Genomic DNA, 13,390 nt, shown 5'->3' on the forward strand with positions numbered 1-13,390 from the left:
GTTTTTACACTTGCACTAACAAGCTGTATCTAAGCTGGCTTTCAGAATGGTCTCAAAACATTCGTGACGTTTATATAACTCACAGCAGCTTCTGATATGAAATGAAGAAATGGACTTATGTATTGGAATATGTACAACTTCTTAGAAATATTTCATGTTAACATGAATGACAAACTAATTATAGAAAGAAAACTGAGCTATGGGCTCCCATGCAAGACTTAGTTTTTGCACCACTTTTTTTCTGTAGTACCACTTTTTTTCCTTTCTGGTTAGTAACGTGGTCGGTATATGATATCTTCAGGATTCTACGATAAAGCCACATTTACCACAATCTACACTAGTATAGGAAAGATATAACATCGAAGTAACCTGATTTTTATGGGTACTAATAAATAGTGGCATTTAAATACCTTAGCCATTTTTTGAAATGCAGATCTTGCTTTCTCTATCCTAGATTTTATTTCTAGGGAATGGTCCCAATTTTCATTGGCGTTCGTACCAAGGTAGGTGTATGTTTTTACTCTTTCTATTGGTTGACCATTCGCATTAATTCTTTCAATTTGCTGTTCCTTCGTAGAGATCATCATACATTTTGTTTTCTTAATGTTCAGTGAAAGTCCATATCTCTGACTCACTTCTGTGATTCTGTTCATTAACTCCTGGAGGTCTTCATAACTATCGAATACCACCGTGTCATCCCCGTATCTTATGTTATTGATACATTCTCCGTTGATTCGAATTCCGGTTTCAACATACCTGTCGGACCCCACGTTTGATTTTGATATCATCGGATTCTCCTGCCTCCCCCTTCTCAACAAATATAAGCAATTTATATTGTTACTAGTAACACCCAATGTGGTAGGCAAATTAAATCGTTACAAACTGTAGTGACTCGCAATCCCTCTCTAGTATAAATGGTTGTCTGATATGGGAATAATCACACCTAAGCTGAGACCCTTTGTTTCAAGATAAACTTAAAATAATTAAGAAAAAAAAAATAACAGAAGTCGATAAATATGAATATTTGGGAAAGTATAATATAACAGATCATGTCAAAAGGGATTAATCTATAAAATAAAAATCTTTGTTATATTTTACTCTATGTAACTTACTTTTACAACTGATCTGTTTTCCATCACTGCAATTTACCTCATCTGATTTATCTCTACAATCATTATCGCCATCGCATCGCCATTTTGAAGATATACATCGTCCGTCTTCGCATTGAAATTGTCCTTCAGGGCAGATTGGAAGAGGGCATTTAGCTTCGTCGGACCCATCAAGGCAATCTATATCATCATCACATCTGCAAAAAATAATTTAGGCATATAGTTCAATCAAGGTAAATTAAAATTGATATTGGGCTTTAGATGGAGGTTTGGATGTCAAATGCAATTATTTAGCATATACTATATACAAATAAAATGTATATATATTGAATTTTATGAGTATGAAGGATGGAAAAACTGACCAAAGGCGAAATTTTAAAACAAACAATAAAATATAAGCAAAGATATCAACAATGAGCAAATGTCCTATTTATAAAACAAAGGACGAACATTTTTAAAGATATAAAATTGTATGTAAAACACTTCTTGTATGTAGACATCTTCTTAACTTATCAATAAAAAATGAATACTTTACACAAATAAATTCCTTTTATTTTATGATTTAAAGCATGTATGTTAAGAGTAGATAATCTGGTAATTGTATAAAAATACGGCTAATTGTGTACCATTACCAGAGTCGACGGTAAATGTAGGCAATATTCTTTAAAACCCGTTATTTCCTACTTTTACCGGTAATTTTTTACATTTTCCAGAGGATCTTGGTAAAAGTAAGAAATTGCCTTAAGAAAATACCACGTGCGTAATCAGTCTTCAGTCTGCAGTATTGATTGAGACATCAAAAGTGTTTCTATCCTGATTTGGCATGTGCTTCGTGTTTTTTCTTCTTCTTAAAGTGCCTATCCGTTCCGGATGTTGGCGATCATCACGGCTATCTTTACTTTGTTTATTGCAGCGCGGAACAGTTCAGTGGTAGTCGTGTTATACCACTTTCGTAAATTTTAAAGCCAGGAAATGCGTCTTCTTCCCGGTCCTCTCTTACCATTTACCTTCCCTTGGAGAATCAGCTGGAGAAGGCCGTAACGTTCTTAATTTCTCATTACACGTCCTAGATATTCCAACTTTTTAGTTTTGACGGTCATGAGAATTTCACATTCTTTCCCCATTCTACGCAGGAACTCCACATTAGTAACTCTGTCAACCCAGGATATACGTAAGATGCGCCTATACAACCACATTTCGAAAGCTTCGAGCCGATTCATAGATGCAACAGTCAGTGTCCACGCTTCCATTCCGTAGAGCAGAACTGTGAATATGTAGCAGTTCAATAGACGGCATTTTGTTTTTAATGATATGTCTCTACTGTTGAAAATGGTTCGTGTTTTTTAATCAACAATATTAGCTACCTATCTTTGAAGTGTTTTTTTACTGATATAACGTTTTGTGTTAACCTACCTACATACAGAACCGTACATTACATTATCCTAGAACCTATGATTATTTATGATTTAACAATGGAAGAGCGTTTTAATACAAAAGCACTTGAAGTAATGAATACATGTAAGATATAAGTAAATCTAAAACTAGTGGTAAAATATTAGATAACTACAAATGGTTAAAAAAATATGATGTCATGAAGGTTGAGGAACTGAAAAACTGATTTGCCCCTTAAGTAAAGATAAACAGAAAGTTTTTTTATGTTCATTTGGAAGAACTCTTTAAATTGATTGATAGTGTACATAAATTATTGGGCATTGAGTCAGAATAAGCATATTGAAAGAATTACAACAGAAGTACAAGAACATAACTGTAGAAATCATAACGATCTATTTGGATCTCTGTGAAACTTGCCAGAAAAAATCTAAAATTCCCAAAAAAGATTTAGTACTGAAAAATATACTGCCAAAAGAAATGAATAGTAGTTGTCAAATAAATTTGATAGATATGTATGCCCAAGCAGACAATCTACCAAAATTACTAAACAAAATATGTGCAATTACGGCCGTTGAACTAAAAGTGCAGTAGAAGTTGCATTAGTTCTTCTTGACCATATTTTGTGCCTTTGGAACTCCTACCATTTTTCAAAGCGACAATGGACGAGAATTCTTTAACATAATTATAAAAGAACTTTGCTTCATGTGGAAAGATTTGAAGATAGTACACGGTAAACCAAGACACAGTCAGTCACAAAGATCTGTTGAACGTACGAATTAAGACATCGAAAATATGCTAAGTTCCTGCTTGGAAAGCAACAAAAGAAACAAGTGGTCAGAGGGTCTTCGATTTGTACAATTCGCCAAGAACTGAGCTTACCATTCTGTCACCAATGCAGTCAATATGAAGCTATGATTTGGGTTCTTGCCAAAATTGGTTTAAAAACTTCATGACTACTAGAAGATGCTCCAGAAAATATTTCGACTGAAGAAGATTTGGAAGCGTTGGTGGAACAAGGGATGTTATAATTCTGAAGAAAGTGAAGAAGCAGAAGAGAATGAACCAAATGAGCTTCTTATAGAACAAGAACCAGAAAAACCTGAGCAACCATCAGTAAATGAATCTTATGCGATTCTAGAAGAACTACCTTCTAATCAAATTTCAGAAAGGCAAGATTCTGTTGAAATTAAACGGACACGTGCAAAGGAAGATCTTGAAAATCAAGCGAAATGCTTAAAATATCAAACTTGAAATTTTCCCCTGGTAATGTTTCCTTTATCCTGCCAGCTGTTGACAGGGCACCAAGTCAAAGAATCATTCATTTCTCTAGACACGGTTACAAAACTAAACATTTCATTGCGCGAGTATATTAAAAAAACGTCTTTGTCAGGTGAGAACGGTTATCAGCAATGTGCTTGGAAAAGTAAATATAAAACAGATAAGTGTAAATGTAAAAAAAATGAAAAGTTGTGTAATTCCAAGTGGCATGAGAGTTTGCCATGTCACAACAAATAGTAAGTTAAGTAAGTAAAGTAGTAGTAATAATTCAGGCAAAAAAACTCAATTCAGGTTAAACAAGATGTTTCTTGTTTTTAATTCAGTTCAATAAAAATCACACTTCTTTATTTAATTAATTTATTGTTTTCATCATTTTATACTTTTACGCTGGTCCTTGGTAATTGTATACAATTACCGGTAAATGTAGATAATTAAAAATCATTTTCTACATTTACAATTGACTCTAGTAATTGTATATAATTACCAATAATTATCTACTCTTTCCGTAACATATATAGTTTGAATGTTTCTGTCATAAAGACGAGAGTACAATGAATAAAAATAGCTTACACAAAGAACAAAGAACTGCTTATCAAATACCGACAGCAAATAAAAAATATTGATTTTGTGGAAAGCCAGATAAAGCACAATGCACACTGTTAATCAAATATCTAAAAGTAAATCGATTAAAAAAGTATCAATTTGGCATTATACTGGGCTTTCAACTATTAAAATTAGTTTTCATCAACATAGATTAACATTATTAAGTAAAATAACACAATAAATAGATTATCTACTCCAGCCCTACCAATTTATAGAAATATCACCAAAGGCCATAACATACTTTGTTTAAAGGCTGGACTGAAGGGAGGGAATGAGCCACAAGAGACTTGTTAGGTCGAGTGGAAGGGAGGTTAAGCGCCCTTTTATATTGAACCATAGACATATAATACAAATAAAACTGACTACTGCCATACAGACGTGTTCTCCCAGTGCGACAGAGAAAACTGACGCAAAGCAGTCCCTGTAGATCTTTCTAATGAACCTGGTAAATCGACCACATAACCTTCTCATTGGTTGTTTAGATCACGTGGTCGATAAACCTGACAAATTAGAACGAGATGCAGTCTATCTTCTATTATATGTTTATGATTGAACCTAACCTAACCTAACCACACTTTTCTACAGGATAATATATCTTCTATTATATGTTTATGATTGTTTGTGTTGCGGTTGCTTATTGTAAGATAAAGGTAAAATTTATTTCGGAATACACTAATATTTAAGTAATTGTCAAATAAATCACACTAATGTTTTAATATCTCTTTTGATTATACACTTTGTGGTGGCAGGAATAAATTATATTATGTAAAGAAAAATCTAAAAACGAATAAAAATATGATACATGTATATTCATGTTTTTTCTGAGGTTTCTCCATAACACAAATATTATATAAGTGTAGGTCTATTAAGTTCTTTTATTATTTGAAAAGGCACTAATGTTACAATAAAAGTCCGCGATCCATTAGAGAAGTCTTTATTACATAAAATAAACTGTAATGATGTTATTTACAGGTAGGTACACAAAATTACGGATAATTGTCTGCGAATTAAAATATCGGACACCCCCGTCGTTAATTGTTTTCATCTTTCGTCTTTTTCGGCGTGCACGATAATTTACGTCTATTCAGTTCGACGACAAAATATCGAATCCCCCTTAGCTTAAGAATGTGTGATCTCGTCTACATATTTCTTGTCTCCTTCACCCCTCAATGGCGTCTGGTCTTTGGCGCGTAAAGCATATGGTTTAAGTGGTATCTTGCAGTGGCGTAACTAACGAATAAAACTATGCTAAATACTTTACTAAGAAATATTTTCTACATAAGGTTAACTCAAACATCTTCAACTTTAGAAAGTTCAATAATGTCGTCATTTAGCAATTCATCTTCAAAATTTTAGTCGATATCTCGCTAGGTTATAGAATGTTGCTGTAGATTAGAACGGTTGAATCTTTTCAACTTTACAGCCAATTTCATTGGCTTTATTGGTTTCATTGGATAAAATAGTACCCATACCTTATCTTCTATAAATAAAAAGTTCTGTGACATATCTGGTTTTAATATGGAATACATTATAGAAATTTTCTTCATGAATTGTTTAGTAGACTCCTTCAAAATGGCTTCATCGTATATTCAGAATATCCAAGTAACAACCCATTTCTATTATCTCCGTTTAAACTTTTTTTTCATTATCAATATTATGAAAACATCGAATGCCTAAACTAAGTAAAAAAAAGGGGGAGACCACAAACTTTTATAATCCTTTATTAACGACTATTTACAATATATTCTCAGAATATAGATCACTGTCGGTTGACTTAATCTAAACCTCTTAAAAAGGCTCTATTATTACAAAAATTAAAATGGTCGATTCTGCCTTAAATATTATATTCTCGCACTAAGTTTATAAACAGCAATATTTAGATTATATTTTTGATTTCGCGGTAACCTACAACATAATAACAGACGACAATAAATGCAGTCACGGTGTCAATAACGTATTCGTTTTTAAAATTCCGACTTTTGATCATTCTAATTAATTCTTTCTTTACTGGAATCTTTTTAGGAACAGTGATGTTTTTAAGTTGCATAAATTTTAAAATTTCGTCCTTTTTCGTGTTATTATTAGGTATTTTATTTAATATGCGGGAATGATACGACGCATTATCCATAACAATCACTGAATTCGGCGGAATATTGGGCAAGAGTTGTTCAACAAACCACTTTTCAAATAAATCGGCTGTCATATCTTCGTGATAATCGGCAGAAGACTTTGTTATATTTTTGGCCGACAATAGCAATGCATTAGATACAATTAGAACAATCGCATTATCAGCCATCCCAATATTTTCTTTTTTCAAACACTCATACATATTTAAAACTATTCTTTGGGATTGTACGTGCAAATCTTTATTTTTTAATTCGGAGCTGTCATTAACATAATTGTCATTATTTATTGATAACACAGAAGTTGATGCATCTTAAAAAATGCCATCCTAGAAAAATATAATATTACTTACCTTATAATAAGCCTCCGCCTCTGCAAAAGGAAATATTTTAGGGTGTCACATAGCGAGACAAACAGGTGTCCATTACGATTTATAGCTTTGCGCTTCGCTGTTGCCATAATACATGAGTTTAAAATTAGTGAATATAACTTAAATACCATATTAATATATCTGCAATTTTTTATGTTTCCAGGTAAGGTACAAAATCAATGAAATTTGGAAAAAATAATACAATTCTTGAAACCGTTTTTGAGAACTTGGATTCTTAAAAGTTGTCTGATTTCTTAAAAGTCGATCATTATATCTATAAAAGTATTACCGCTAAATTCACCAACATGGCAACGTCGATATGGACGGAAGATTCAAATTCTCTCCAGACTACAATGTTGCCGATATTCGAAAATTACTTAGAGTATAAGTAATATATACAAAGTTCACGGTTGCTTTAATTCATCAGTGAAGAGTCCATGGAAATATTAGTACCTAGTTAATAAATTTATATATATATTTTTTGAGAATATGTTCATATTATTTTTTAAGAGTGTCGTTCGTTGACTAGCAATTGAATAATAACGAATAGAGAATAGAGAATATTTTTTAAATATAACCTTAGGAATTTTAGGAAATATGTCTGACAACCTTGATTTGAAAGGCGGTCTCTTTGATACCAGAATGAGGCATGTTTATGTTGTAAAATTATTAATGGATGTACTATAATCTTCTAGATAACTTCTTATTCGGTACTTTATTTTGCAAATAAATATTTATTACATTTTTATCTGTCAGATAAGTTTATTCATGTCATTTGGTAGTTCATATTTCTTTCCTAGATAGCGATTGGTGTTTAAATCTAAACTAACATAAAGCTTTTAAATTATTTTGTTTATTAAATCTTACCTTAAAATTACAGCAACCAATATTTTTGTCAATTTTGCGAAAAAATTAATCGTATTATAAATTATATTAATATGTAATTAATATTATTAGTATTATTAATTAAACGTATTGTTTCAAGAAGAAAATATGATTGACTCAGTAAATTGAAATGTCAACTGTTAGTTCAGATTTCTTTCCTAGGTTACGTAGTTACCCTACCGGACAAACAGTGTGACTTATTGTCCTAGCCTTTTATATAGACATATTGTCATTAGTTTGGTTTTCTCGTATAAAAGCAGCTTGTTCTTCTTCATTTTTTTTTCTACTAACAATCAACCTAAGTCTTTTTTCCTCTATTCTTATATAAATTGTGAAGTTCAGGGAATAAAGGGGTGTTATCTCAACTTCTTCTTCTTCTTCTTTACTTTTCAAACTACGGTTGATGTTTTACATTTTATTGAGTAAACTAAACACACTTAACAAGTAACCCAGATGGGCTTAACAAAGTCTCGTACTACATTACACTGACAGCAATCTCTACATCTATCCGCTAATTGAATTCTGTTCCCTATTTTATAATATTTGTTAAACATGGACTTGGCACTCTAAACATGTTTGTATACTTAGTTCGCACTGTTTAAATAATAATTCACTAATATTTTAGGTAAGGAACACGTTTATAACCTTGATCTACTTTCGTGTTCCTATGTAGGTAATTATATCAATTAAATATATTAAGCTATTCTTATACTTAATGTGAGTAAGGGTTAGCTTTCCATTCTCTACAAAATTTTGGATGTAAGCGCAGATAAGTAGATTACTCAGTAATTACAACATTGATATTGATCTCCCTTTTTATGTAAGGAGGCAATAAGGTTGTTTTCTAATTCCACTAGAATTTGCATAGTTTACCATACCTTGCGATATAATTCCACCAATTACCAACTATTATTTTTCGTCTTCTCCTAGCCACTTTCTGGTTCTATCCAATAAGCACTGTAATGAAACGTATCGATTCAAGAACAAAATATGATTGACTCAGTAGATTAAAATGTCAATTGTTAGTTCAGATTTCTTTCCTAGGTTACGTAGTTACCCTACCGGACAAACAGTGTGACTTATTGTCCTAGACTTTTATATAGATATATTGTCATTAGTTTGTTTTATTCGTATAAAAGCATATTGTTCTTCTTCATTTTTTTTTCTACTATCAACCTAAGTCTTTTTTCCTCTATTCTTATATAAATTGTGAAGTTCAGGGAATAAAGGGGTGTTATCTCAACTTCTTCTTCTTCTTCTTTACTTTTCAAACTACGGTTGATGTTTTACATTTTATTGAGTAAACTAAACACACTTAACAAGTAACCCAGATGGGCTTAACAAAGTCTCGTACTACATTACACTGACAGCAATCTCTACATCTATCCGCTAATTGAATTTTGTTCCCTATTTTATAATATTTGTTAAACATGGACTTGGCACTCTAAACAAGGCCATGTTTGTATACTTAGTTCGTTCTGTTTAAATAATAATTCACTAATATATTAGCTAAGGAACACGTTTACGATCTACTTTCGTGTTCCTATGTAGGTAAATATATCAATTAAATCTATTAAGCTATTCTTACACTTATTGATGAGAGTAAGGGTTGGTTTCCCATTTTCTACAAAATTTTGGATGTAAGCGCAGATAAGTAGATTACTCAGTAATTACAGCATTGCTATTGATCTCCCTTTTTATGTATGGAGGTAATAAGGTTGTTTTCTAATTCCACTGGAATCTGCACAGTTTACCATACCTTTCGATATAATTCCACCAATTACCAACTATTATTTTTCGCCTTCTCCTAGCCACTTTCTGGTTCTATCCAATAAGCACTGTAAAAATTTCCTATTTTAATTCTTTTTAGCACATTCACTTCCTTCATGTTTGTCCCTGCAGGCTTTTGGTCGTCTTTTTCGTTCCTTCTTTCTTCAGTTACTGTTTGTTAAATTTAATGTTTCTTAGAAACATTAAATTTAAGTTTCTTAAAATTATACATCGTAGAATATACAAGCTATGCGAAGAGAGAATACAAGACACACAGTTTGGATTCATGAAGGGCGTAGGTACAAGAGATGCACTGTTTAGTCTACAAGTATTATTTCAAAGATGCAGAGATATGACTTGCGATATTTACACCTGCTTTGTGGACTACCAAAAAGCATTTGATACAGTTCAACACCAAAAAATGATGGATATTCTAACAAAAGCCCAAATGGATGATAAAGATCGGCGTATAATACAAAATTTATACTGGAACCAATCAGCCACAATAAGAACGAATTTTGGAGGTGAACCAACGGAAATGATCCAGATTCTACGAGGCGTTAGACAAGGTTGTATACTTTCACCTATATTATTTAATCTATATTCAGAGGAAATATTTAGTGAAGCCTTGGAAAAATGCGAACATGGAATACTTCTAAATGGAGAACGCCTAAACAACATCCGTTATGCAGACGACACCGTTATTTTTGCAGACAGTTTGAACAGTTTACAGCAACTGATAAACAAAGTAAATGAAGTAAGTGAAAGATTTGACTTCAAGTAAATATAACAAAAACTAAATTTATGATCATCAGCAAAAATAAAGTTAGAGACGCTCAACTACTTATCAATAATACACCAGTGGACCGAGTAAAACAGTATAACTATCTTGGAACAACAGTAAATGAACAATGGGATCACTCACAGGAAATAAAATGTAGAATAGAGAAGGCTAGGAGTGCATTCAATAACATGGCCAAACTCTTTAAAAGCCACAATCTTAATCTGGAGATAAAAGTAAGGCTCCTACGATGTTATATCTTCTCAATATTGTATTACGGAGTTGAATCCTGGACACTAACTGAAGCAATGGAGAAAAAACTTGAAGCCTTCGAGATGTGGCTATACAGGCGAATTCTAAGGATATCATGGACAGACAAGATAACCAACGAGACCGTATTACGAAGAGTGGGCAAAGAAAGAGAGGTGATGTATACCTACCATTAAAAGGAGAAAGTTGGAATATCTCGGACATATAATGAGAAACAGCACTAAATACAGATTACTGAAGGTAATCCTACAGGGTAAAGTATTCGGAAAGCGAGGAATTGGGAGAAGGAGAATATCATGGTTGAAGAACCTGAGGAAATGGTTCTCCACAACAACAACGAATCTATTTAAAGCATCAGTCAATAAAATAATTATAGCCAGAATGATTGCCAATATTCGGAACGAATAGGCACTGAAAGAAGAAAGAAGAAATTTAATGTGTTTTTACCCATTTACAATTATCCATGAGTATAATTGTTTTTATTTGTCCCTCTTGCCTCCATTCATAGATCTTATAATACAACAGAATGTTCCGTCATTCGTATTCGGAATTTTCGTTTATGTAGGTATTTCATTTATCATATTTTCTTTTTTACAATATTTGAGAATTTTATCTATTGTTTTATGCTATTATATTTTTTCCAAGCACTTTTTTCTTTTGACTTCCTAAATTTGTCGTATTTTATTATGTTTAATTAACCTACACACCCCTAATGCGGATTTATGTTTATTTACGCAAATTGTAGGTATGTATTTGGATTTAATATTTATGTGATTGTTTGTGCACCCTGTATAATGCCAAATTGTTATTTTGTAATTGTTTTACTTTTACCTATTTGATTAACAGTGTGCATTGTGCTTTATCAGCCTTTCCACGAAATCTATTTTTTTATTTGCCGCCGTTAGTTGATAGATAGGAATTCTTTTGGTGCAAGCCAGCGTTTCTCAAACTTATTTTTCCGTGGCCCAGTTATTTTTGTGCTTATCGTTCGTGACTCACAAATTTTGTGCATACCCTGGTGTGTGTGTACAAGAAAGCATATTTAAATATTTATTATATATTTTTATTTATTTATATATTTTAATAAAAAATCATTAGCTTAAACAAAAATGTAATAAAACAAAATAAAAGCCAAATACTTTATTAATGAGAAGTATGCAGTTGTTTCTGGTTAACTAAAAACTTCACGTTTGGAGAAAAAGATGTTGATTTTTTCCTCAGGTCCGGTTCAACTTTCAATCGGTTGCTATATTTATTTTTGAGAAAAACCGTTGTTAAAAACCTGCCTCACACTTATAGGTCTTAACAAAAGGAATTAGAAACTTTATCGCATTTTCTGCTAAAACTGGGTACTCCTGGCGGTAAAACAGCCAAAATTTTATCAGTGGTATTTTGTCAAATATATCTTTGAGTGTCCTATCACACGATAGTTCAATTACTGACTCAATATCTAAATCCGGAAGTCCTCTGTCGGATTCTACGACCATTTGTTGTAGATGTGGGAAAAATATTCCTTCAGATTTGCTTCCAGTTCTAGGAGGTGTACCTTGAAAGCCTCTAAAATCTCATCCGGCAATGAATTCATGTTATACTCTTTTTATAGTTCTGTCCTTTGTAAAAGTTTTGTAATTTTTTGCTTTCGCGCGGCTTGTCCATAAATTAAGTGTTTTTATTGCAGCTTTTACCTTCTCTTGTACTTTAAATACAGTTAAATTGCTACCTTGTAATGTCATGTTTAAATTGTTCAAGAAGTCAAAAATATCACAAAGATGCCTACCTTGATTAACCAATTGACATCATAAAAACTGTCTTTAAATGAATATATTGTATCCCTAGCCGTTGGTGGATGTTGTTTTAAGAATATTGAAATTTCCTCCTTAAAATCAATTAGTCTTTTTAAAATAATCCCTTTTGATAGCCAGCGCACATCGCAGTGTAAAAGAAGATGTTCATGTTCACTTTCTTTGCACAAAGCAGAGAATACTCTTGAGTTCAGTAGGCAAGATTTTATGAAGTTTATAAATTGTACACAATCTTGCTTATATTCGGTTAAAAGGAGTGGCATTTTTTTGACAGCTTAGTCCTCTGTACTGCTTTGATCCTCGAAAAAACTCCAATACGAGCGCCTTTCATTGCCCGTGCTTCATCGCTACTTAGTCCCACACATTTATTCCATTGTCATTAATGTAGCTATTAATCAGATTAAATATTTCTTCAGCTGTTGTTCTTGTTGACAGAGATTTACAAAATTGAAATTCTTCGTGAATAGTATTTTCAAAATCGTATCTTACAAAACACATTAGATTAGCATTATCTGATATGTCTGTACTTTCATCAACTTGCAAGGAAAAATAGTTACACTCTTTTAAGTGACAGGGAATTTACTTGCTTTTCCTGCTTTTTATCACATATCCAAGATGCTTCTATTTTCATTGCTGAAACTAATAATTTCTCAGCAATTGTGTGAGAGTATAATCGGTTTCAGCAATTAATTTTGATATTTCATAAAAAGCCAGTACAAGGTTTTCAAATTAAGCGTTCTGAAAAAAATTCAAAGACATAGTTTTTTTGTTTTTTGGTAGCTATTAATTCTCTCTTTTTATTTATAAAAAAATCTATTGGCTTACCACTGTATTACTGACTCTTCAATTCCAAGTGCCACTTTAATTTTGAAGGTCTCATGGACTCATTTGAAAGTGCAGCATAACAAATAACACATAATGGTTTGTCATCAGTACCCTTTATAAAACCAAACTGTAAGTAATCTTCAGAATATTGTCAGGTCCAGGACGCCTTCTTCTTTTTTGT

At 32.2% G+C, this 13,390-nt stretch overlaps 1 protein-coding gene across 1 annotated transcript in view; it reads right to left on the bottom strand.

The window, feature by feature from the left end:
* LOC140442486 (sortilin-related receptor-like) overlaps window positions 1-13,390 on the bottom strand; it is a 97,813-nt gene that overhangs the window by 39,690 nt on the left and 44,733 nt on the right. Inside the window, 1 exon segment of the mRNA XM_072533554.1 lies at window positions 1,113-1,306. Within this exon segment, the coding sequence (XP_072389655.1) occupies window positions 1,113-1,306 (194 nt within the window).

This window comes from Diabrotica undecimpunctata, chromosome 5 (assembly GCF_040954645.1).
Source record: "Diabrotica undecimpunctata isolate CICGRU chromosome 5, icDiaUnde3, whole genome shotgun sequence".
Lineage (NCBI taxonomy): Eukaryota > Metazoa > Arthropoda > Insecta > Coleoptera > Chrysomelidae > Diabrotica > Diabrotica undecimpunctata.